We start from the raw sequence: 27495 nt of genomic DNA on the forward strand, positions 1-27495 counted from the left end.
ACCAGAACAGCTGCCTGGAAGAAGCAGAACCAGCTGAGTTGCCTGAAAGAGGTTTAGACTAATGGAGTCATTTAGAAAGAACTCTCTTACACCTGGTGAGCTGCCTGAAGGCTGTACATGATGCTGCAAGTCCCCAACTTTTGTGCACTTGTCACCCATGCTGGGGAGGGTTTGGTGATGCAAAGTCATTTATTATTTCTACTCCTGTGAGTAACCCCTTACCTGTTAACTAATGCACATATCATTTCCCCATATTTTCATTATGTCTTTTTGTACAGATGTTTTTAGGCACAGGACATAGATTTTTAAAATTGACAAATTAGTCATACTTGAATCAGTTTCCCACAGATCTGCAAAAATGTCAGAACTGTGATAGCAATGCCTTACTAAAAGTCTCAACTTTCCCCATTCACTAAGCGTCAACAAAACTATATGTACAAAATATTAAAATTTTAATCTTATGTACAAAAGATTAAAAATTTTTACAGCATGGTGTTCATCATTTAAAGGGACCTCGTTACCATGATCGTAAATCTGTAGGAAGCAAGGATGGCATAAACAGAAAAATCTCTGCATTTCCCCGTTAGTGTCTTATGGTCTTATGGTAACCTTCTGGCATCAGAGTAACTCACTCTCAACGTTGTCATTTTCAGAAACACAAAAGACCAAATGTGCATCAATTAAAATGTAGCTCTGTGTTCAATTAGAGTTTTCCTGTTTACACCAGTTCTTGCCTGACCCATGGCAAGATCTACAATGGAAGACATATCAGGTTATCTGTGGTTTTTCAAGACAGCTCCAACCTCCCCAGTGCTGGACACGTCCATCCTCATTCTGGACAGTTCTCCAAGTAAGGCCCTTTAATAAAGCGATATGTTTTGCCCCTCTATTCTAGTCCTTGCTTAGCTAACACCAGCTGGCTAACTGAAAACATCACTCCAGTGCTTGGCAGCCACTGAATTCATGTGGGTGCTCCTTGGGACTTCAAATTTCTACTCTGTCATTTCCCCCTGCAACAGTACCCTCCACCACAATCTTGAGACGTCCTTCTAGTTTCTCAAAGCAAGCTTTAGATTTTCGTCAAGGCTCTAATCTAGGCACTTTCTGGGCAGATTTCTTAGCCATAAAATACAAACACCACTAAGTGCCATGTGAATGAACTAAATGAGCATCTCTCATGTAACAGAGGGAGAAATACATACTGTGCTTGTGAAAATTTACACGGTGCTTAAGTCCCTTCTGGTGTATGGAGACAGCAAAGCCTGCTGGGGTCTTCTAGCAGTCTGGCATCTAGCCTTGTATGTATGGGGGGGGGGGGGGCATGTGCATGTCTCACAGAAATCTATGCACCAATTGCTTAAAACATTACTTTATTTTGAGGCAGAGCATTTCTATGTAGCCCTAGCTAGTCTGGAACTCACTATGTAGATCATACTGGCTTCAACTAGCAAAGATCTATATGCCTTTGCCTCCCAAGGACTTTATTAGGGGTCTTTCTTTACATGGGGCCTATGCTGCCATTGCTCCAGTATGAAGGTCAAAAGACAAATTGTGAAAGCTAGTTCTCTCCTTCCACCATGTATGCCACTGGGATTAAATTTAGGTCATCTTGGTGACAAGTATCCTTATTCCATGAACTGTCTCACCTATCCCAAGAACAGGCATTCTTATCATGGTTACACCAAATGTCAGCAGGATAGTTTGCTATTCTTCCTTCGCCTCACCATCTCAGACAGTCACAGTCAATTCCAATGTTACACATCTCTACGTATAGAAGCGAAGCTATCAGACTGTGTTTATAGCTGTCCAAATCCCAGGGAACATGTGTTGGTTCTCAATGCACTGACCACTGATCTTGGTAAATACTAACTTAGCCCCTACCAGAATCTGGGTGAAGATCTACTATTTCCAAATAGAATGTATTCACCAATGTATTATCCAAGAATTACTATGCATTTTGCAAGTTTGTCTTATAGGTTAGCTTTAAATACCAAACTAAACCTTTCAGCATCTGATCCAGATGTACATAGGGCTCTCCCAAATGAGTTCTGCTACAATTCTCAGGAATTTAAAGTGCTACAAACCTGATTTTTCAAGGGCACCAAGCCTACTTTATATCTGGCCCCATCTTTGATCACCATTTGTCTCTCTTCATTTTCAGTAGCAACTGGGTCTTCCTTATTGTCAGACAGTATTTGAAGTGTCACAGCCACAGCACCAAACACTCCAGCAAGCCGGGTGATGTTAATTTGGATGGATCTAATGAGGTTCTGCCCAATCAGTACTGACTGCTGATCTGAATAAAGGGCAAATATGCCATGCGGGTCATCATTGGCAGATACAGAGAACCTCGAGGTGCATTTCTCCAGGTCCAGTTCTGCACCTCCCTCTACAGAAACTAGCTGGACAACATATTCTTCCTCTATCTCAGGGACATCATCTGGCAGCAAATGGACATCAAAGCTTGCTTCGCTGTCTCCATCAGCAATGGTGAAAAATCCTTGGGTGGAAAGGAAGTCTCCCGTAAGGTCAAACTCACTGCTTAGCTCCCAGTGCACCTAGATGAGAGGAAGAAAAGCAGAAGTTAGGTAGCTCAGGAGGTACAAAGAGAAACCTCCAGACTACACTTCTTCAAAAGAGAAACGAAAGTTACACGCTCTTACATTCAGACACACTTGGAAGTATATGCTAATATATGCACAGTGACCCCTTTCCTATGCAAATCTGAAGGATAGAAGACCACGATTTGAAAGGATGGGGAAGCAAGTAAACTCTAAGGTGCCAGTTCCACATATACATCAGTTTGTGAACCATACACAGAATTTCAATGCCAAAGATATGTATAAGGTACATCCCAACTCACTCCTTCACATCCACCCAGAGAACCCCAGGCCGCACTGTAAAGATAGTTGTACATTTACTGTTGCTTCATAAACTGTAGCAAAGAATTAGATCAACCAAGTTGTACTTAATAGATGAATGGATAATAAGATTTAAAAATGTATGCACATATATGAATATTATTATGCTCTACTGAAAATGAAGTTAGAAATTTTGCAGGAGATCCTTTTGGTTTCCATCTGTGCCCTGACCTGACCCTGTGCCACAGCTCTCTGGACTCAGATCTGGCCGGGAGAGAGCTGCTCTCCCAGGAGGGCTGACATAGAGGGCTTACAGGAGGGTCAAGCCATTCTCAGAGAGAACAAGATGACCTAACACCACAGATAATCAGAAGGTGACAGGCAAGTGCAAGAATCTAAGCAACAGAAACCAAGGCCACTTAGCCTCATCAGAACCCAGTTCTCTCAACACACCAACTTCTGGATACCCCCACACACCAAAAAAGCAAGATTCTGATTTAAAATTACATCATGATGATGTTACAGGACTTTAAGAATGGCATAAATAACTACCTTAAAGAAATACAGAACAAAATAGGTAAACAGGTACAAGCCCTTAAAGAGGAAATACAAAAATTCCTTAAAGAATTACAGGAAAACGTAACAAAACAGGTAAAGGAATTGAACAAAACCATTCAGGATTTAAAAATGGAAACAGAAACAATGAAGACATAACAAAGAGAGACAACCCTGAAGAAGAAAACCTAGGAAAGAGATCAGGAGTCATAGACAAAAGCATCACCCACAGAATACTAGAGATAGAAGAGAGAACCTCGGGGGAAGAAGATACCATAAGAAACATTGATACAGCAGTGAAAGAAAATGCAAAACACAAAAAGCTCCTAACCCAGAACATCCAGGAAATCCAGGACACAATGAGAAGATCAAACCTAAGGATAATAGGTATAGAAGAGAGTGAAGATTCACAACTTAAAGGGCCAGTAAATATCTTCAAAGAAATTATAGAAAAAAAACTTCCCTAACCTAAAGAACGAGATGCCCATAAGCATACAAGAAGCCTACAGAACTCCAAATAGATTGGACCAGAAAAGAAATTCCTCCTGTCACATAATAGTCAAAACACCAAATGCACAAAACAAAGAAAGAATATTAAAAGCAGTAAGGGAAAAAGGTCAAGTAACATATAAAGGCAGACATATAAGAATTACACCAGACTTCTCATCAGAGACTATGAAAGCCAGAAGATCCTGGACAGATGTCATGCAGACCCTAAGAGAATGCAAATGCCAGCCTAGGCTACTATATCGAGCAAAACTTTCAATTAACATAGATGGAGAAACCAAGATATTCCATAGCAAAACCAAATTTACACAACATATTTCCACAAATCCAAACCTACAAAATATAATAGATGGAAAACTCCAACACAAGGGCGGGGAGTGGGGAGAAGAAATTATACCCTAGAAAAAGCAAGATAGTAATCTTATTTTAAAAAATCCAAAAGAAGATAACCAAACATAATTCAACTTCTAACAACAAAAATACTAGGAAACAACAATAATTGGTCCCTAATATCTCTCAATAGCACTGGATCCAATAAAAACAAAAACTAACAGACTGGATATATAAAGAGGACCCAGCATTTTGCTGCATGTAGGAAACACACCTCAGTGACAAAGACAGACACTACTTCAAAGTAAAAAGACTGGGAAAAAAGTTTCCAAGCAAATGGTCCCAAAACACAAGCTGGAGTAGCCATTCTAATATCAAATAAAATCAACTTTCAACCAAAAGTTACCAAAAAAAGATAAGGAAGGACACTTCATATTCATCAAGGAAAAACTCCACCAAGATGAACTCTCAATTCTGAATATCTGTGCTCCAAATGCAAGAGCACCCACATTCATAAAAGAAACCTTACTAAAGCTCAAAGCACACATTGCACCTCATGCAATAATGGGGGACTTCAACACCCTTCTCTCATCAATGGACAGATAATGGAAACAGAAACTAAACAGAGACACAGTGAAACTAACAGAAGTTATGAACCAAACAGATTTAACAGATATCTATAGAACATTTCATCCTAAAACAAAAGAATATACCTTCTTCTCAGCACCTCATGGTACCTTCTCCAAAATTGACCATATAATCTGTCACAAAACAGGCCTCAAAAGATACAAGAAGATAGAAATAATCCTAAGTATCCTATCAGATCACCATGGACTAAGGCTGGTCTTCAATAAGAACAAAAATGACAGAAAGTCCACATACACATGGAAGCTGAACAATGCTCTACTCAAAACTTGGTCAAAAAAGAAATAAAGAAAGAAATTAAAGAATTTTGAAAATTTAGGGGTTAGGGATTTAGCTCAGTGGTAGACTGCTTGCCTAGCAAGCGCAAGGCCCTGGGTTCGGTCCTCAGCTCCGAAAAAAAATAATTTTGAAAATTTAATACAAAGGAAGGCACAGCATACCCAAACTTATGGGACACAATGAAAGCTGTGCTAAGAGGAAAACTCATAGCGCTGAGTGCCTGCAGAAAGAAACAGGAGAGAGCATGTCACCAGCTTGACAGCACACCTAATAGCTCTAGAACAAAAAGAAGCAAATACACCCAGGAGGAGTAGAAGGCAGGAAATAATCAAACTCAGAGTTGAAATCAACCAAGTAGAAACAAAGAGAACTATAGAAAGAAATCAACAAAAGCAGGAGCTGGTTCTTTAATAAAATCAACAAGATAGATAAACCGTTAGCCAGACTAACCAGAGGGCACAGAGACAATATCCAAATTAACAAAATCAGAAATGAAAAGGGAGACATAACAACAAAAACTGAGAAAATTCAAAAAAAATCATTAGATCCTACTACAAAAGCCTATAATCAACAAAAGTGGAAAATCTGAAGGAAATGGACAATTTTCTAGACAGATATCAGGTACCAAAGTTAAATCAGGATCAAATAAACCATCTAAACAGTCCTATAACTCCTAAAGAAATAGAAGAGCCTTGAATATATGGGCACAAGGGAAAATTTCCTGAACAGAACACCAATGGTTTATGCTCTAAGATCAAGAATTGACAAATGGGACCTCAGAAAATTGCAAAGCTTCTGTAAGGCAAAGGACACTGTCAATAGGACAAAACAGCAACCAACAGACTGGGAAAAGATCTTTACCAATCCTGCATCTGACAGAAGGCAATATATGTCCAATAAATACAAAGAGCTCAAGAGGTTACACTCCAGAGAATCAAATAACCCTATTAAAAATGTGCTATAGAGCTAAACAAAGAATTCTCAGCTGAGGAATATCAAATTGGTGAGAAGCACCTAAAGAAATGTTCAATATCCGTAGTCATCAGGGAAACACAAATCAAAACAACCCTGAGATACACCTCACACCAATCAGAATGGCTAAGATCAAAAACTCAGGTGACAGCAGAGGCTGGCGAGAATGTGAAGAAAGAGGAACACTCCTCCATTGTTGGTAGGATTGTAAGTTAGCAGAGCAACTCTGGAAATCTGTCTGTTGATTCCTCAGAAAATTGGACATAGTTCTACCTGAGGACCAGCTATACCACTCCTGGACATACACCCAAATGATGCACCAATGTATAAAAAAGACACATGCTCCACTGTGTTCATAGCAGCCTTATTTATAATAGCCAGAAGCTGGAAAAAAAACCCAAATGTCCTTCAATGGAGGAATGGATACAGAAAATGTGGTAAATTTACACAATAGAGAACTACTCAGCTATTAAAAAAAAAAACAATGACTTTGTGAAGTTCTTAGGCAAATGGATGGATGGAACTAGAAAATATCGTCCTGAGTGAGCTAATCACAAAACACACACACATGTTATGATATTAGCCCAAAAATTCGTATTACCCAAGATACAATCCACAGACCACATGAGGATCAAGAAGGATGACTAAAATGTGGATGTTTCACAAAAATATTCACAAGAGGAAATAAGGAGACAAAGTTTGGAGCAAAGGCTGAAGGAAAGGCTATCCAGAGACTTCCCCACTTGGGGACTCATCCCATATACAGCTACCAGACCCAGACAATATTGTAGATGCCAAGAAGTACATGGTGACAGGAGCCTGATATAGCTGTCTCCTGAGAGGCTCTGCTAGAGCCTGACAAACACAGAGGCGGATGCTTGCAGCCAACCATTAAACTGAGAATGGTGTCCTCAATGGAGGAGTTAGAGAAAAGACTGAAGGAGCTGAAGGGTTTGCAACCCCATAAGAAGAAAACAATATCAACCAACCAGACCCCCTAGAGTTCCCAAGGACTAAACTAGCATCCCAACAGTACACTGGGATGGACCCATGGCTCCAGCCAAATATGTAGCAGAGGATGGCCTTGTCGGGCATTAACGGGAGGGGAAACCCTAGGCTAGATGCCCCAGTGTAGAGGAATGTCAGGGCAGGGAGGTTGGAGGGCGTGGGTGGGTGGGTGTGGAAGGGCCCTTATAAAAGCAGGGGGAGGGGAGATGGGATAGTAGAGGAGAAATTGGGAAAGGGGATAAAATTTGAAATGTAAATAAAAATATCCAATAAAAATACCAAGTATGGTAAAAAAAATTTTTTTCAGGAAAAAAGGTAAACTTAGGTTATATAATGACCTATAAGTGACGTTCCACAGCTTATATCAGGTTACTTTTGGTGTAAGGTGTTCTTATTTACATGAAAGTTTAGCATTAACGTTTCTAAAAATCTTTCAAAGTAACTATGTAACTCAGTAATTATTTTTGTTGTTTGAGTGAAAATATTATCTGTAAAATACAACTAATTACTCATGTCACAAGTGCTGCCACCAAACTGCAAACTTAAATGAAAATAGAAAACAAAAAACAAACAAACAAACAAAAAACCACCTAGCTACTCTTCAATTCAGAGGAGAGATGAAATTTAGGGGATTGTCACAAACTGAGACAAATGTTGGTTCGTACAGACACATGAACTTTATCTCTTAGCCAGTGCACCAGAACTCCAAGAGCACCTTAAGCAGGCTATGTCAGCAAACCCAGACTGTGGTTTTTAGAAAGCAGTTGTTCACGTGGAAGCATTCTGTGCGAAATAAGACCAGGACAAATATAATAAGCGACTTACAAATGTCCCCAAGGGCCTAAGCAGGGAGGTTCCCTGTTAGAGCCAGTGAGAAAATCGGAAACAACTCAGCCCCCATGATGAGGACGGTGGTCAGTTCTGCCCAGCGTACCAACTTTCACTGAGAGAACACAGAAGGCTCTGGTTCTTGTAACAGAATGCAAAGGCACACATGCCTTAGTTTCGTGGCAAACCCTAACAACTTCAAGTCAGCAAAATCTTTAACTAGAACATAAAGTTTCTCTGTCCCCCTAACCACATATGTGCAAACTGATACCCCTTCAGGAAAATCAAATACAGTGTCATACCGTGATCTCTCCAGAGGTGCCTTTGGATCTCGTGACAAGGAAGGATATAAGCATGGGTCCTTCTGACGGTGGTGGCTCAGAGAACATTTTCTTAGATAAAGACTCAGGAGCAAAATGGATGACTCCATTTGGATCCCCAAACTTCTGTATCTAACAAACATTAACAGGAAGTGAGTAGCATGTAGAATAGCCCTAACAAAATAGCAATATCTAACAGACTAACCCAGGGATGAGCAGAAGAAATGCTACAAAGAAGAAGAACTTGGATACAATCTGCCAATCCACTTGAAGGAAAAAAAAAAAACTTCCTGCTAGACTTTTGTCTAGATCTAACCCATTCTTACAGTCAAAGATAGAAGCAATTAGAAAACTGTAACCTATAGAAGGTAAAAGGTTATTTTGTTTCGTGCCTGCATTTCTTAGTCACCCTATGCTTAAATCATTCAGCCAGGTGGCTCCTTTTAGATGCTTCCCACAATATAGAACAAAGACAAAAAGGCCTTGTGGCAGGGGTTGTTACTTTTGAGGACACCGATCAAACCTAGGGTGCTGTGTGTGCCCAGCAAGGGTTCCAGCACTGAGCATTCCCCCCAGCCCCTGTGCTGTCTAATTTTATGCACCAAATAGGAAAAGATATGGCATTAAATACTCTGGTGAAATGCTACTCTAGATGTATCTGTGAAGGTAGTTATAGATAGGATTAACTTTTCGAATCAGTTGTTCCTAAATAAAACCTATTACCCTCAATAACGTGGGCTGATTCCATCCAATCAACTAAGATTACAGAGCAAAATAGCTTTGAAAAGAAGGAAGATTGCAGCTTAGAAGCCATGCTTGGGTTTCCTGTCCCTGACACAGGGACGCCAAGACGCCTGCAGCAACTCTTCCCTGTTTCCTGCCAACTCATCAACTCCTTCTCTCCCTCCTCCTCTCTCTCTCCTTCCTCCCCTCAAACATGGTGTGTATGCATATGTGTGCTTGTGTGCGTATATGAGTGTGTGTGTGTGTGTGTGTGTGTGTGTTTCCATTTCATTGCTTTTCTCATGGAAACACTAACAGATCCAGGCCCCAAACAACACTATTTTTCAAACTAAAATATATCATTTCTCTTTACTGTTTTTAGAATCAATTATATTATTATCCCCCTCTGCTAGACTGGGTAACACATATGAAAGACACTGAACTCAGGCCAGATCCAGCACCATATCACTGAGCCAAGTAAACAAAAACCTTCAGTCTGACTCATAAAACGCTGATTTTAAAAAAAATGACAATATTCTATGTTTACCATGAAGTAACAAATACCTCTTCTCTAGAAATGTCAAATATTTTCCACACACAAAATTCTCTCTAAGATTATAAAATAAGTAGTTTAACATGTTACTAAATTTTAATAAGAATTGTTAATAATGAGGATGCTGTGTAATTAATATGAGAATGTTTGATTCATAAGGATTATTAAACTTTCATGTCATTGTTTGTTTTGAGACAGGGTCTCCTATATACCAGGTTGCCTCAAACTCACTACATAGCAGAGGATAACCCTGAATTTCTGATCCTCCTGCCTCCACCTCCTGTGTGCTCAGCTACATTACAGGTGGACATTGCCACACCGTGCTGTTTGGGGAGCCCTGGGTTCTGTGCATGCTAGGCAAGCAGTGCACCAACTTAGTCACACCCCAGCCCCTCCTCAGCTTTTAGCGTTCTCTACTCAGCATTATAATATCGTAAGCAACAAAAATAACTGTCTGCTAAATCCGCTAAATCTGAAATTTGCAGTGAATGCGTCCAGACTTACGGTTAGCGTAACAGCTTTAGCTCTGGGATCTAACTTGGCTTCTTTCAAAGGCTTAAGCTGAACAACAAAAGTCTCTTCCGCTTCAGTTTCTTCATGAGGACAAACTGTGAGGGTGATGGTTCTCACACCACCTTCCCCATCTCCAAATGAGACCGTGCCACTCACTGGGTCTGCAAAGTCTCCGTGCTGTGGCAGTAACAGTTCCTCAGAACTGGGCCCTACTATCTCCCAGCTCACCTGCATGGGATATCAGATTTTAGTAGAGATCAACTTTGAGCAAAGGGTTTTTTGCAGTCCATGCACTATTAGAAAAAGCACACAAACATGAAACTGTTCTAGGACACACGAGGCTTATCTGTGCCGAAAATAATATTCTCTAATACAAAGATGAAGAAATGGTACCTAGTCATTTGTAATCATCACAGGACAAAAAAAAGTGTATTTAGGTATTTATATGTTACAAACATATAAGCATTGGTAAAGTTTATGAGTGCAATATTGTCCAGCCATGGGCTTGGATTCCCACACTCAGAGCATGGTAGAATAAGATGCCCAAACTGTGGAAATTCTGAGGTGAGCATTTTTTCCCTAAATTCCCATTGTAGAACTGAGCGCAAGTGTTCATTCGCTGGATCAGGGACTAATGTTCCCACTATAACAAGTAGAGCTTTGGGTTCCTATAGCTGTAATCTCTATGGTTTTCATATCTTGAGGAAGGAAAAAGCTGCTCCTTCCTCAGTGATACATTCTTTTCAGTTATCCCTCTCCCTCTCAACAGTGCTGGCCTCCCTTCCTCTGGAAACACCATGCCTCTTTGTTGTTGTCTCCAGGTTCTTCCCCCTCTCCTTCCCTCCTCAGATCCTCATAAGGCCCAGTGCTCTGCTCTGTACTTGTTAACAACTCTTGCTGTGCTTACGAGCTCATGGTTTCAATGGCTTCCTACACACAAGCCTGCTGTACCCTGACAACAAGCAGAGCTCAACCTAGATGAGCCCTCCATGGGCTTCTCTAGCAGGATGTCAGATTAACATTCGCGAAGCAGAATTCTTAAGTATTTACCCCAGCTATGAAAGTCACCACATTCCGGTAATTTCTAGGAGTCGCCCGCAACTTCTCTCTTCTTCAGCCTTCATCTTGTTTCACATGTGTTTATTTTTATTCCTTCTATGTGTGCTTTGCTACGTGTATACCCAACATGCCAGAAGAGGGCATAAGATGTCAGAAGAGATCATGGTTGCTGGGAACTGAACGCAAGGATCTCTAGAAGCGAACCCAGGGCTCTTAACTGCTGAGCTGAGCAACCTTTCCAACTTCAGCCTCCATCTCTAACCCAACCACCTGTCCACATCTTGCCGCCTCACTCCATAAGGGAGTGAGAACAGGGTGATCTCCTCTCTGGCTAAGCCTCCCTTGATGTCATGCTCCTTGAATTTAATGGTAGCATCTCAGATTGGTCTCAGATTGGCCCTGCATCTGTCCTGGGTCCTGTGCGATCAATGCCCTGCAGGCTGTCTGGTCTCTGGTTATCTTGTGTCAATTGTAAGTCCCCAAAATATATAGATTTCTCCTATCAATGGGTCAGTCTTATTTCTCTGCAGGATCGATAATTCCTTTCTCCCAGGTCATCACCCCATTGGGTATCCCAAAGTTACCATCAGAGTTTATAGAACATATGATTTTTAAAAAAAAAACTGATTTGCTACTATTCAAATTTGATCTGCTCACATCATTTTCAAATATGTTTATCAGGCTCAGAAGCCACTTATCACTTAGTTAAGGAGTTAGTAGTAAAGACTATAATCAAACAAACAGATCTCGGGAGTAAGAAAGTCCAACATCATATATAGTACTTCAAAATTTCTTTTAACAACAAAGGAATAATAACTCTACCTGAATCTCTCCCAAGAGTCCGCCAGTCCGCTCTAACACCAAGTGTAAAGCCATTGTGGAATTGGGGTTAGGAACGGAAATTTTGCTTTGGTTGAGAAACCTTATGATGCCAAAGGGAGAGTCACTTTTGGCAATGGTGATTTTGCTCACTAGGTGGCGCCCAAGGATTGCTCCACCCGTCGCTCCAATGAGCAGAATTTCAAGCTGCTTCTCCGATTCACTGCATGGTTAGAAGACACAGTCTGAGTCTAAAGCTATTAGAATGCTTGTAAAATCCACATAGCTCGTCATCTTCCACATCGGCCAGACATATGCAAGCAGGCACACATATGCTGAGGTGCTCAGCAAAACACAGACTCTACAAGAAGCTCTCACAACCCCCTCTTGACTGCAGAAGGTGGATTGGAAAATGCTGCCACATCCTGACCAGATCTTGTACAGAACAGAAAACTTTCCCTTATCTGAGAAAAACTGAGGTGTACAGCCACAGTGTAATCTCCTTTCTTGGTCCTCCCCTGTCTCTCTTAAGTGCTGCTTCTGTGCAGGAGCACACATGGTCATTGTGAGCTGTGCCACAGTAGCCATGCATCATGTGTGTTCACTGTTTCTGTATGACTAACCTGTCGTTGTCATCAACGATGGAGACATTTATAAAGCTTAGGCTCTGCCCGTGCTGAAAGGTGACTGAGCCACCATGCAGTACATAGCCTCCTGGAACAGCGGAGGAGTCCCGGGAGCTGAAATCAGCTGACACTCGGCCATAAGTCCCTCGAAGTCTCATGACAGGGAGTGGGATCACTCCAGCACCTTCCTCCACTGCGACGGGAATGAGGAATCAGGCCAGTTACCAGGACAGCAAATGACTCTTACATGATTCAGCCAGACTGGACTAAGCAATTAAAGGCAAGGGTCCAATGCATACTCGTCTGTCTTTCAGAGTTCACTTACCACACCTAAAAGAATTAATTAATGTTTTGTGGGTCTTTATGATAAATATCGATCACCATATGTTGAGATTTGGAGGAATCCATTTTTAAAAATGAATGCAACCTATGCAATCATTAGTACAGGCTTTCCTCTTCTTCATGATATGCACAAATTAAATAAAAACGTGCATGACTTGGAAATACTCTGAACTGCTTTAGACATTTAGCTGAAATACAAATAGTGCATGTAACATCACATGATATTTTTCATTTATATTTTCTGTGTGTGTGTGTGTGTATACTTGTCTGTGTATGTATCTGTGTGTACTTGTGTGTGTATATGTGTGTGCCTGTGTGTACTTGTGTATGTATGTGTGTGTACTTGTATGTGTATGTGTGTGCCTGTGTGTACTTGTGTATTTGTGTATATGTGTGTGCATGTGCATACTTGTGTGTGTATGTGTGTGCTTGTGTATACTTGTGCGTGTGCCCGTATATGTGTGTGTGTATGTGTGTGTGTGCATGTGTGTACTTGTGTGTACATGTGTGGAGTTCAGAGAACAACTTGTTGGGCTCACGTCCCTTCTCCTTCCAGCTGGTGTCCAGGATTGATTTCGGCTTGTCGGGCTCAGCAGCTGATACATTTACAGGTTGGGCTACTTCAATAGCACGTGTATGAGTGCTCTAAACTACATATATAAACTATTATTTTCTGGTCCTAGGAAATCTATCAGAAAACATCAATATCAATGTTTGATTTCAATTTAAAAATTCAAATTTAATTTTTAAACTAAAAAAGTATACATTACCAAAACTTCTTCTCAGAAATAGTGAATTAATGAGAAATGAGTAAATAGAAAAAAATCCTATTATTTCTCAATGTAAAAATGCAGCATCCCTTTACCAGTAGTGAGCTGAAATTCACGAAATAGCTTATGTGATAAGCCCTGGCTCGTCCAAAAGCCCTTAGGAGATTCTGTGGTATTTTATGTTGCAGAAGGAGACTCTGCTGCATTTTCAAGATAGGAGACAAAGAATCTGGGTAGTGGCAATAAAGCCAATAAATCATTGCATAAACAAGGTATTATGTTTACTTTTAAATTATATTTATATCCTACCTTTGAATAAAAAGAATATTCTAGAAAAATAGCCTCACTTTCTGTCTAGAAAGGTGTTCTGATTTTTATGATAGAGGGAAATTGTAACACTAGGCAGGCCTGGGAGGAGCTGAAGACCAGATCATGAGCCCAGACATTATCTAGAGCCACAGAACAGTTGAATGTTCATTTCGATGGTGGTTACTCACTACAGAGTAAACAGACACTAAGCTATGGACACCTACAAATTAAATCTACATAAATTTGGAAGGTTTTCTTTAAAAATATTTTGAATTTATTTAATTTTTATTCATATGTATAGATCTTTGAATATGCAAATTGCCCCAAAGCCAGAGGGAGCTGGAGCTGGAAGTCCAGGCAGTGTGAGCCAGCTACCCAGTTTGGCAAGAGCAGTGTGCTGTTTGGTTTCTGTTGACTCGACACAACCTGGACATATCTGGGAAAGAAGAAGCTTAACTGAGAAGACGGCTCCATAAGACTAGCCTGCAGGCAAATCTGTGTCTTGAGTAATGATGTGCATAAGTGCCCCAACCATTGTGAGGGTTGTCACCCCTGGGCAGGGGTCCTAGATCACATGAGAAAGAGAATTGTGCAGACCATGAGGATCAAGCCAGAGAGCACTGCTCCTCCATGGCTTCTGGGTCAGTTCCCACCTCCAGATTCCTGCTTTGAATTCCTGCACTGACTTCAGGATGGCAAGCTACAAGTTATAAGATGAAATAAATTCCCAATTGTCTTCTGGCCACGATGTTTCATCTCTACAATAGAAGTCTAACTAAGACAGGATCAAACAGCAAGAACTCCTAACCACTGGGCCACGTCTCCTGCACTTAACAATGCTTCGAACAGACATATTTTAATAATCCTTAAAGTTTAAACATCAATTTTTTTTCTAAGCCAAGTAACAATTGGCTTTGCAAAATACAGAGAGGATCAAGACTACCTAAAAGCAACTGAAAATACAGTTTTAAATGTAAACATACAAATGCAGGGGAGTTTTTTCTCATCAAAAAAAAAATGAATGTAAGACTCCCCGTCCTTTGCAACTGAGAAAATGTGGCAGTTAGGGGAAGTTAGAGGAAGCCAGCTAAGCTTACCTGAGATGTCGGTGAACTTTGGGTCAAATTCAATGATGCCTTCTACATTGTCATTTTCCATTATTATGATTTGAACAACGGAGATGCTCCCAATTTCAGGAGGCTGATCTATCTGGAGTCCATTCTCTTGGATGGTGAAATCATACCCTCTTGCAAAGGAAACACAGAGTAAAACACAACAAAATAAGATAACAAAACACACATGTGTAGTATGAACGTATAGGTCTTTTCAGTTCCTATATCCTAGTTCCACTGCACTAACTCTGCCGTGTAAGCGCTCAGTCTCATGCACGCTTGCACAATGCTGTACCCCAGCCCTGTATTATCCTAAACACCCATAATACCAAGGCTGTCTGGTGTGAAGTGATGTTTTTAAAAATGTATGTTGTTACTCCCAAGTATTGGTGCTTATATGAAACAAAACTAATAAAAATCACAAGTTTGGACAAAATACAAATAATAAGAGTATAGGAAAATGTGAATGGGCAGTCATCAATAATCAGTTTACTTGCTTAAAAACATATTTCATGATTGTCCCATCAAACAAGGTTTGACTGCCATGTTTATTAGCATTTCAGTTCCTAAAGTAAAAGACTTTTCAGAAGACACTAACTACACAATTCCAATCCTTCCTTCAATTCCCAAATTCGTTGCACTCAGTGTTCACGAGCTACCCTGTCCTGAAAGGGTAAAAACTGCTTCGTAAGATTGCTCACAAGGCAAGCTTAGAGCGAGAACCAAGAGGCATTAAGTGGGTGGAGCAACTGCCCTGTCAGCATCCTGAGATTAGCTGTTACACAAGACCTACCAACACAGAGACAAAACAGGAAAGACACTGCACTCGATTGCTCCCGTTTTGTTACAGTGGAAGCCTGGTCATTATCTGCGAGCAAAAACTATTAACCAGAATTCATGTGAAAATTTATGTTTGGAAGAACAGCCAAGAAGGCAAAAATCTCTAAGTCCTGATTAATCAAAACCACAAGCTATTGTCGCCTGTGGGGAACTACTTTTCCAATCCACCTACACTTAAGCAAGAATTTAATTCCCAGTGCCAGATACTGAATCACGTCTTGAAAAGGAGCAAAATGATGTTTATGTGAACTCTAAATAAGTCTTTCCTTGTCTCAGGAAAGAGAATATCCTCTACCTGTTTCTGAATGAAATACTGAGTTGAAAAAATTGAAGCATAAAATTTATATTTAACTACTGAACATATATTTTAATATATAAGCAAACTTTCAGTCTTCTCAGAATGCATGCATTACTCTAGGGAAAGGCCCCTTCCTAGGACCTGCTTGGGGGCCTTTACAGAGTGATGGTGTGCCTCAACCAAGAGCAACTGACAATGCCTCCTACTGTCAATCAACCCAGCTCCAGGAAGGGGTGAGCCCCAGAATGAAGAAGTTTGATTCTTCATTGACAGCATTCTGCACCGGTTTGGATAACTACATTTCAAATTTTTCTTCCAGTTTGAAACAGCTATTTGGCAAGGATCAATCTCATTCCCCACAGAGAAGACAGCACAGCCTTCAGGATACCAAGGACAGCTGCCTCCCATTCCCACTCTTTATGGGTGCAGAAATGGGGAAGCAATTCTTGCCACCCCAGCCTATGACTGCTCTCGAAAACAGGCTAATTCCACAAGGAAATGTACACAGTGAACGGCCATCAATGGTCTGGTTTTGCTGGCTGAGTTACCCAACAGGACCATGTCCCCTCAGCAGGCAAGTAGGGGGAGGGATAAAGTTTAGACAGTTAGGAAGTCATAGTCTGCCTTAATTCCTGTGCTCAGTCCTGGCCCAAGGTCTCCCTCTTTCTTTCTCCTGGCTTCCTTTCCTCATCTTTACCTTCCCTGGAGGTCCACTCTTGTAATGGCAAGAACGAATTCCTCAGGGCCTTCAGGAAGGTTGTCATCAAGAATTTCAATGTGCAGACTTTTCATCTTCTCTCGGGCTTCAAAGATCAGCTCCCCTGAAGTGGGAACAAAGTCCCAGCCTGCCTCAGCCGTCCTGCTACCGGTCTCATACCAGACACGCACACGTCCAAAGGAACCACCAGAGCGAGCAACTGTGACATTAACCTAGGAGGAAATTTCTTACCTGCTTAATTGGCACCTTTAATTCACTGCACAAAGCATCTCTAATTATTCTATTTACTGGGATTATGTGGGAATTAAATTAAATTCTCTAAAATGACATTATAATACAATATGAGGAAAAAATTAATCCATTAGGGAGAAAAAGCTTTAGAAAAGGAACAACAACAACGAAAATCGAGCAAACAAACGGCATTACTTAAGGACCACTCCCCACACTAGCGTCAACAGATAGAACTTCGGCAGTCTACACCATACCTTCTGTGCTGCTTCGGAAACTTGAAGCTGCTCATGTGAAAATGAGAACTGGCCATAGGGAGCGTCACTGGCCACCATGGAGATGCTGGCAGTGACGCTGGCTTCATTCAGCACCGCACCCTCACTGATTCCAGTGAGCTGAAACTCGTAGGAACACTTCTCCTCTGGGATGCCATCATCCAAAGCCTGGAGAAGGTTAAAAAATAAAAAGCTACTCTGTCCTACGCATAGAAACAGCCATAGATTCTGTAGCCTCCCTCCAATTACACAAATACATACATGCACACACACAAACATATGCACACATACACACATATGCACACATATCCACATGCACACTCATACCCACACATGTGCACACACACACTCATATGCACACACGCACACACACACACACACACACACACACACACACACTCTCTCACGCGCATGCACACAAGTGCTAACAGAAGGCAGTCGCACCAGTACCTGAATTACTACAGTAGCAGTAGACTGTCCATCCAGCATGGTCAGTTGTCCTGATGTTTCAGCAAACTCCCCCCTGGAGGGAGGCAATATCCTCCAGTCCACTGTGACCTCCCCGGAAACCCCTGGGCCACGATCCAGGCTGCAACAGTACATGGACATGTGTTTCGTATATTTTTTTTTTCCGGAGCTGGGGACCGAACCCAGGGCCTTGCACTTGCTAGGCGAGCGCTCTACCACTGAGCTAAATCCCCAACCCGTCGTATATTTTTAATTAATCATCTTTCCTAAACATTTGCTGTACCCTTCGATCAATTTTCACTCATTTCAAGAATATTATGACTTTACATAGCCTTACCAGGCAAAGTCTTAGGATTCTAGGGTGGTCATATCTGAATTCCTAAGCTAAAGGTGAACGCTAAGCATGAAGCTTTAAAGGAATAAAAACAAGGATTTACAGATTTTATTTAATATTTACATACAATAGGAGTAGCGTAAAGACCAGAGACACTATGCTCCACATGTAAACAGACTCAGGGAAAAGGACTAGATAAGCCAGGAGGCCTCGGCGCGGACTGCAGACCTCTCAAGTCAAATCCAGCTACATCACTGGTGGCTGCTGCTTCACTCCTCATTAGAAAACATGGAGAGACAGACTTACAGATTTAGTCACGTGGTAAGATCTGATTTGAGAACCCACAGAATCAACTTATAGAAACCAACTCCTTGTGTGTGCGATGACAGAATGGGGCTGTCCTTCCTTCCCTCACGGACTTTGCAAACCATCCCTAGCAAACAGGGCTACTTGTGATCAGACTTCATCTAGACAGCTCGGGGAACAGCTTTTAGTTTCTGTCTGAAGTCTGTTCTGTTCTCCACACAATGCTTACCAATATGCACACTGATACTGCGTACTATGCCTGCTTGAGAATGAATGATGCTGTGGGCCAGTGGTTTTCAACCTTCCTAATGCTGCAAACCTTTAATACAGTTCCTGATGCTGCTGGTGACCTCCAACCATAAAATTATTTGGTTGCTATTTCATAACTGTCATTTTGCTATTGTTATGAATCATAATGTCAATATCTGATGCACAGGATATCTGATATGCATCCCCTGAGGTGGTAACGACTCACAGGTTGAGAACTGCTACTCTAGGCTACTTAAATAAAACAGAGAAAAAATCCTAGGCTCCTCACCTGATGGTGGCAGTGCCACTGTATGTTGCTGAGGGCTCCCCGATAATGACGTGTCTGGATGATGAAGCAATTCCAACTTCTGATGGGCTCTTCTCTCCTAGAATGATGACTGATGCTCTACCTACATTTAAGATAGCCCATTCTGAAGCAAACAGGTAAATGCACACACATGAACTAAACAGTTAAATGCAGATGACAATAATTGCTGGCACACGCTGGTTTCCGCCTTTCATCAGGAGATGAAAGCGCACTGAGGCCCTGGCGCCTTTTCAGACCTCCCTGCAATCACACTTGCAGAAAAGGGCAGGAAAAATCTGGTCAAACCCCATTCTCACCGCATAGTAGGTGTCTTAGTCAGAGTTTCTATTTCTGCACAAACATCATGACCAAGAAGCAAACTGGGGAGGAAAGGGTTTGTTCAGCTTACACTTCCACACTGCTGTTCATCACCAAAGGAAGTCAGGACTGGAACTCAAGCAGGGCAGGAAGCTTCCCCTGGCTTGCTTAGCTTGCTCTCTTATAGAACCCAAGACTACCAGCCCAGGGATGGCTCCACCCACAATGGGCCCTCTCACCCTTAATCTCTAATTGGAAAAATGCCTTATAGCTGGGTCTCATGGAGGCATTTCCTCAAGGGAGGCTCCTTTCTCTGTGATAACTCCAGCTCATGTCAAGTTGACACACAAAACCAGGCAAGCTGTCCTCTACCACACGCATGGTGAGATTCACCATGCTGTGTTCTCTGTGTGGCTTTGTCATTGGCCTCAGGATCAAAAGCAAGAATTCTTCAGAGCACCTCCCCCCCACTTTCTTTCTTTTTCTCTTTTTCTTTCTTTTTGTTATTTTATGACTTTCTTTTTGACCAATGATCATTTAAATTATCTAATGTCAATATTTGTGATTATCACTTAAATGTATTGGCAACCATGTACTACTCTATTCAATACATGAAATGACTTGATGTTTGGTTTGCTTCCAGTGTGGATCAATCTGATGGATGGTATTAGCAACCTCTGTCAACTCTTCTGGGGAAATATGTGCAATGTTTTTTCCTTCTATTAACTTATTTATTGATTCACTTTACATTCAGACTATAGCCCCCATCACACAGCTCTGCTCCCTTCTCCCTTCTCTTTTCCTCTGAGAAGCGGGAAGATACCCCTGGGACAACCCACTTCGGTCCCACAGCATTGTTTAGCATGGAATTTCAATGTTATAAAATGATGGTATCAGAATAAGCAACTTTAGATTTTAAATATTTCTCATCCTTTTTGTTGTTATTATTCATAGCAAAGTGAAATCATCTAATACCTGTCTTTCCTATGAATATATAAGAATTAGGAAACTTGTGTGAAATATTAAAATAACCAAGTGATTAATATTAGATAAGAGCATGTAGAATTAGACTATACTAATTACGCTTCATGTGTTAATTTTTAAAATTATGCAATGTAATTGCTAAAAACACATAGAAAGTATAAGCAATCAAGCATCACTGTCAGCATTCCAAGGTAATAATTCTAAATTCATAGAAGAACATAAAATTAGCTTATACTGAGCATGGAGAATGAAGACCAACTTTATAACACAGAGAGTACCTGTGTAATTAAGAATTCTTGGGCCTGGAGAGATGGTCCAGAAGTTAAGAGTACTAACAGCTCTTACAAATAACCAAGTTTCCGTCCTAGTAGTCATAACCAGCAACTCAAAAATGCTGTAAACTCCAGCTCAAAGGGATCCAATACCCTGTTTTGGCTTCCGTGGGCAAGTCTGCACAAGTCCGGGTACAAACACACGCATGCACGCATGCACGCACGCACGAAAACTCGTTGGCATACATACACATAAACTAAAATGTTTTAAAAATAATTATTGGGGCTGTAGGATGTCTCAGACATAGGAAAATGTGGCATTCTTACGAAGAACCTGAGTTCAGTCCACAACTCCTATGGAGGGCAGCTCCTAACGCAAGGTAAAGGCAGTCCCAGTGAGCGTCAAGTCCTCAGGCCTGCAGTCACCTGCACTCGCATGCACATATACACATTAGCAATACACACACACACACACACAATTTTAATTGAAATTTTCAATTATGATTTTAGTTAAAGTTAATTATAGTTAATTTTAATGTAATTGAGAGTTTCTGCTGTGTCATATTGTGCAATATAATAGTTTACTACAGTTTGGTCATTTAGCTCTCCTATTTTATTTTAAATGCGCAAGGACAATGAAGAGCTTTACTATAAACGAAACCCAGCGGTGTATGATCTTTGACCTTATAAATCTTAAGTAGTGTAGCATAAAGATATAACTAATAAATTTATGTTTTTATAATCCAATAATTATAATGTGTTGTTTATATTATAATTTTAATTTTAACCATTGGCCTAGAATGCACACTTATTTCTGGATATACTGAATTTCAGAAACGGGCTTTTTCTTACCTTTCCCTGGAGATATTTCTACCTCACCAGCATCCATCAGCTCAATGGTGAAGCGCCTGTCTTCCCCCAGCACACTGTCCTGAAGTATGTGCAGTATAATGGACTTCTGGGAGTCAGTCTACATGGAAACAAGCAAAAAACATCTTCAAGATGAACCAAAGTCAACTTCTAAACATTCGCATTAGAAAAATAAGACCTTTGTGCATGTACTTTTTAAGATGCTATTTGGCCACCTACAATTATGAATTATATCCAGGAAAAATTGCAATATAAAAATAGCTCTGAATTCCACTTTACTTTCTTGAGGAGAAAAGAAAAAAAAACCCACAACTTGGAAATTTACTGAAAAATTTCCAGCACTGAAAATTCAAACTTAGAGGATTAACTGTCCACATCCCAAAGAGACAAAGGGTGGAGCTGATGCACACAGGACACAGTCGGCTGAATACAAGGGACAGAGCTTTCCACGGCTGGAGTCTGCAGTCTTTAGGGCGTGTACAGTCCCCTGCCACTGGAAAAGCTCTCAGCGTCCCTCATCAGTGTCAGGTTGGTGGTACCTTCCTAGTTGGCAATACTGCCTGAAAGCATCAGTCAGGGCTGACCTATGAGAGAATGGAGTCTCTACCCACAAGCCTTGCTCTGTTACAAGGTTTAGTCCTGGTTTCTTCTTAAGTGTAATGATTTGTCTTACTGTTTTCATGTGAGTCTTGCTTGTTTCTTACTGAATGTACTCCTGAGTACGTTACACTTTTCCGATCTTTAGTGCTAAGTCACAAAGTGTCACTTCATGTGTCAATAAATATTTTTCTTGTTCCCCCAAATGCAGCTTGCATTCATCCCATGTTTGTAGCCGTGTTTACTGGAGAGCACACAGCCTTTTAGGTTTTTTGTTTTTTGGTTTTTTTTGTGCCTTTTTGTCTCTCCATTTCAGCTGCCCTTTTCAAGGCTGCCCTTCTTGTCTATCATTCTGTGCCATGAATTCTGCTTCTGCTGTTCCCTGTGCTGTGCTATGTCTGCTCCAGCCTTCGGCATTTCCCTGTGTGGATTCAATTTGTCCTTCGATAATAATGGACATTCCATTGTTTGTATTTACAATTTTATGTTCATCTAACTGAATATTTACTATGTTAATAATGCTGCCACAAATATTCTCGCATTTATCCTTATTTGTGTGTGAAGACGCTTCTCTGAGTTTGTCCTGTTGACTTGCCATCCCTAGATAGTAAGTTGGCCTGTGCTCTAAAACGTATTTGCAACCTTAAATCAACTTCTGGTGTACTTCTGGTTGTTTCTAGAGATGTGACTATTATAGCAAACCTAGAGCTGTTCTAACATGTTCCTATGCTAATAAGAACCATAGCCCATAGTGGAGTATACTTTATCTGTCACACAGAGCGTCTGTGTTTGAGTCACATCACAGATGATTTCTACAATACTCTGGGAATTGTTTTGGCAGCGAAATTACAAATATAAAAATGAGGAAAACTGATTTTAAACAGACTGCATTAAAAGGACCTTTGTTTACATTATGAGGTAAAACAAGTTAGTTTTCTTGTCTTTCCTCAGAAGGGAATGCATAAAATATAAAAGCTGAGTTTCCCATCAGATCCCAGTGCCAGCAAGCAAGGAGGAAGGCACCAGGCATATTGACCTACTGACCAAGGGGCACAAATATATCTCAGTGAGTAGGTACACTCAAAAGTGCACAAGAGTTCAGGCTCTTCAATGGATCATAAGATTCTACTATATTCTGCATGCTGACGCAGCCCTCTAACTTACTAGGAAACATGCCGTAGAGTCTCCAACTCTCAATAGAACTAAGTCAGTGAGAGGAGGAGAAAGGAGGGGCGTCATCCCAAGTCAACAGCTGCCTGGCGCTGGTAACGATGAATGCCAAGCACAAAGAGGTAATGGGGTACTGATTCATGGAGAGATGAGCTTAGACAAATTTTCCTAGTGAGTCAAAATTTACTTAAGTACAAAGTTTCTAAGCAACTCTTCCCCTAATCCCTCAAAAAATCCTCCTCAATTTAATCAAGAGTTTCTAAAGATATTTGATCATAGAAAAGTTTTCCTTAAATTTTTCACTATTCATATTCTACACAAAAAACGTATGGAGCAGTGACCTGGGAATAATGTCTGTAGGTTATTTCAGAGAGACAGAGATATAAACTAGTTGTTTGCTTTGGAGATTCAAAGTCATTAAGCGCTAAGTACACAACGTGGGAAAGATGAATGTCATGACACTGAGGTGGCAAACTGCTATTTTCATGGATTCTTTATAAATATCTATTTTATTAAGCACTTGATAAGGTCGGGAAATTAGCCTGCTCACACATATTATTTTTTTAGCACTCAAACCTTGCTCTGGTTAAACACTGTTCTCATTTCGTACTTTGGAAACCAGATGCCATCAACATTAATAAATTTACCTAGATCCACATGGGATGAAATGGTAGGAAGAAGATTTCAAGTAGCCTCCCTGGAAATGTAAAATCTGACCATGGTTACTTCCAATATTACAGAAAAACTGCAACTGTAAGGAAAGGTAGTCAACAAAGCAGACAAAGTAGACAAAGTAGACAAAGACACAAATGAGGTGACGTAGGCATGTGTCGTGCTGTAGAACACTATGGCATGCCAGAATCCAGGAGACTAAAGCTCTGAGCAAATGATATGAGCTGAAGGACACGAGGAATAATCTCAAAGCCACCCAAACCATGGTGGTACAGACAAATCAGGAGGGTGTGCAGGTCCTAGCAGTGAGAGCTGAGCAAAAGGATGCATTCGTCCATGTTTCTAATGCAAGAGATTTGTTTAACATGGAAAGCCAACATTTAATTTAAACCACAGTATAGAACAGCACGTTAGGAACACATTGCAAAGCACAAATCGCATGTGTGAAGAAGACGGGGCACTATGTTCTGGAAGGATAAAAGACGCTATCAATAGCGATTACCCAGGAGGGGTGGGGAGACAGAGGAGCAGGGAGACAGCACTTATTTTGCATCCCTCTGTACCGTTGAGTTCTAACCAAGAGCACGTGGTTGTTCTGTTTGTTTTACTAGAATAAAACAAACATGGGGGACCTCTGAGCTAAATGGACGCTGGGCTGACAAAGGGAGATGTACCTTCTTCAAACATATGTATATGTAGACACCACAGGGGCACAGGCAAGAGTAAAGGAGACAGGAACGCTGGGTGAGGGTGAGGCATGTACCCCAGCGGTTAGGGCCTTCCCGGGAGAACAAGCAAGGCTTCAGGCAAGAAGTCATGTTTTCCCAGAAGCTCTCATACAATTTTAAAAATGTACACAGGCTGGAGAGATGGCTCAGCCATCAAGAGCACTGGTTGCTCTTCCAGAGGTCCTGAGTTCAATTTCCAGCAACCACATGGTGGTTCACAATGGGATCTGATGCCCAATTCTGTTATGCAGGTGTCCATGCAGATAGACTCAAATACATACAATAAATAAATGCAATATCAGACTCAGTGATAACGTGTGTAATGGTTGCAGAAAGGCTGGCTTTGGGGCTGACACACGGATGTGTGGTTTGTCTGCCAACTAGACCTTCAATCAGGAGAGGAATATGACAGAAAGGCACTTTGGACTGTGACAGAGGCAGGGTCTGAAGTATGCAACCTGATCCTCTCTTCCCTTTCCCTCCTGCTTTCCCCCATGTCTCCTCTCATTTCTTCTAAGTGCACATGGATTTAAAAACAAAACAAAAACAAAAACAAAAAAACAGAAATACTGAATTCTAGTATGTGAATTCATAAGCAATACTTCAAGGCTCTGTACAAAACAAACGAAATGTTACAGGAATTGAGAGGCTGACTGTACCTCATCAAAATACAGTGTCCCGTTCAAAGGACTGAGGTCATCTTTGGCTTTCTCTTCAATAGTCCAGTGAAGTCGGACAGCTCCTTTTCCTCCTGGGGACCGGACAACTGTCAGTTTCACATATGAATCAGGGTCATCAGACAAATGGGATCTATCAACCATTACCTGCAAGAAATAAAATCCAGTCAGGCAGACACATTAAAAATATGGGAGAAATAATCTTATTTGGTTGTGATCACTGTAGTTTTGAATTTGTGACTATTCACGCCATGTTATCACGTGGCTGGTAAAAAGAGCCTCTCAAATTTGTTTCTTTTCTTTCCTACACATCAGGCCACTGGTATTTCAAATTTATCTTGAACTTTTAGAGAGCAGAGTGGCTGCACTATCAATAAGTAACTGTTAGTAGTGATCATAGCAGGCAGGAAACTCAGACTTCCCACAATCCTCCACATCTACTCTTCCCATTTGTAGGTGAACAGAGAAGGTGGTCCACGATCTTTTAAAAATTAGTATGCAGAGATGGAAGGAATCCTACGCCTCGGGTGTCCGTTGGAGAAGGGAGGTCCAAGGCAATCAGAGAAGCAGGCACACTACCATACCACCCTTGCCTACAAAGGCAAACATTCATGCAAAAGGAAGTGAGACTCTGAAGTTCTGTTTCAGTGCATAGGCTCCTCAAGTAACACAGGTATGAACTCTCCTCTGTGTGGGCCGCTGTTTACCAATTTTAGTAAGCTGAAGTTTTTATTAAGCTGGTTGACTTTCAAAAGAGGAAATATTTTAAAAGCAATTTTGAGTGGTCAGATGGGGGGAGAGTCCACACACACAGTTTCTCTTCCTGTGCGTGTCTTTCTCTCCATACCTCTGTCTTCTTTAGACTTTTTTTGAGTACACACTGTGTGTGTGTGTGTGTGTGTGTGTGCGTGCGCGCGCGCGCGCGCGCGCGCACATGCATTTCTTTATATAAAAGCAGGCACACATATGCCTCTATGTATGTATGGTGGTCAAACAACAACCTTGAGAACTGGTCCTTGCCTGCCACTTTGTTTGAGACTGGGTCTCTTGTTTGGCCACTGCATACACTAGGCTAGCCAACCAACATAATTCCATGGATTCTCTGGTTATCTGCCTCCCACCTCTCAATATGGAGTGATTTGCATGAGAATGACTGCCGCTCTCCCACCCCAACCCCATGGCTCATATACTTGAATGTTTAGTGTCTAGTTGGTGGAACTGTCTGGGGAAGGATTAGTAAATGTGGTCTTGACAGAGAGGATATGTCACTATACAGAAAACATGGGCTTTGAGGTTTCAAAAGCCCATGCCAGACCCAGTCTCCCCCTCTCTCTCTCCCTCTCCCTCCCTCTCCCCCTCCCTCTCCCTCTCCCTCTCTCTCTCTCTCTCTTCCCCTTTCTCCCCTCCTTCTCTCTTTTTCTCTTTCCCTCTCCCAAGCCCCTTTCTTTGTGCCTCTCCCTTTCTCTTTCCCTCTCTCTCTCTCTTTCCTGCTTGTACACTAGATATAAGCTCTCAGCTTCTGCTCCAGAACCATTCCTGCCTGCCTGCCACCATACTACGCACCACAATAGCCAGAAACTCAGCCTCTGAAACTACAAACAAAACCCATAAATGTTTTCTTTTAAAAGTTACCTTTGTTATGGTGTCTCTTCACAGAAACAGAAAAATAATTAAGAGAGCATCAGAGAACTGGGATTAAAAACAGCCACTACAGACTTATCTGTTAAGTAGGTTCTTGGGATTTGAACTCAGATCCTCCCATTGACTTCTCTCCTGAGCCATCTTCCCCCTTACTATAGGAGACTCACATTAATTTAATAGGAATAGCATTTTTCATGCTTAAGTCTTATGAAAAGATCTGTTATAAGGGAATTATACATGTTCACTTGATGCAAAACAGTCCACTGTTACCTCTAATACTCAGATAGATTTGAAATGTAACTTAATGCTTTCCAGTTTGAAGACAAAAATAAAACACAATTTGTGTTTCTTTGTCCACCAGGTTCTACGTCAGAACCCAGTACATAGACTTGGAGCTAACTGTTGTTCATTA

The 27495-nt window shown here is 41.2% G+C and overlaps 1 protein-coding gene across 3 annotated transcripts in view; it reads right to left on the reverse strand.

The window, feature by feature from the left end:
• The window catches only part of Adgrv1 (adhesion G protein-coupled receptor V1), a 580259-nt gene that overhangs the window by 382698 nt on the left and 170066 nt on the right, over positions 1 to 27495 (reverse strand). For all 3 annotated transcript variants that reach the window (XM_039103389.2, XM_039103390.2, XM_039103391.2), the window contains 12 exons: positions 25425 to 25589; positions 21581 to 21698; positions 19137 to 19257; positions 17941 to 18079; positions 17473 to 17658; positions 16967 to 17199; positions 15117 to 15265; positions 12596 to 12791; positions 11976 to 12195; positions 10086 to 10322; positions 8288 to 8437; positions 2085 to 2558 (listed from right to left, as the gene is read on the reverse strand). In XM_039103389.2, coding sequence (XP_038959317.1) covers positions 2085 to 2558; positions 8288 to 8437; positions 10086 to 10322; positions 11976 to 12195; positions 12596 to 12791; positions 15117 to 15265; positions 16967 to 17199; positions 17473 to 17658; positions 17941 to 18079; positions 19137 to 19257; positions 21581 to 21698; positions 25425 to 25589 — 2388 coding nt within the window. The remainder of the gene's footprint in view (positions 1 to 2084; positions 2559 to 8287; positions 8438 to 10085; positions 10323 to 11975; positions 12196 to 12595; positions 12792 to 15116; positions 15266 to 16966; positions 17200 to 17472; positions 17659 to 17940; positions 18080 to 19136; positions 19258 to 21580; positions 21699 to 25424; positions 25590 to 27495) is intronic.

This window comes from Rattus norvegicus, chromosome 2 (genome assembly GCF_036323735.1).
Source record: "Rattus norvegicus strain BN/NHsdMcwi chromosome 2, GRCr8, whole genome shotgun sequence".
NCBI classification, from domain to species: domain Eukaryota; kingdom Metazoa; phylum Chordata; class Mammalia; order Rodentia; family Muridae; genus Rattus; species Rattus norvegicus.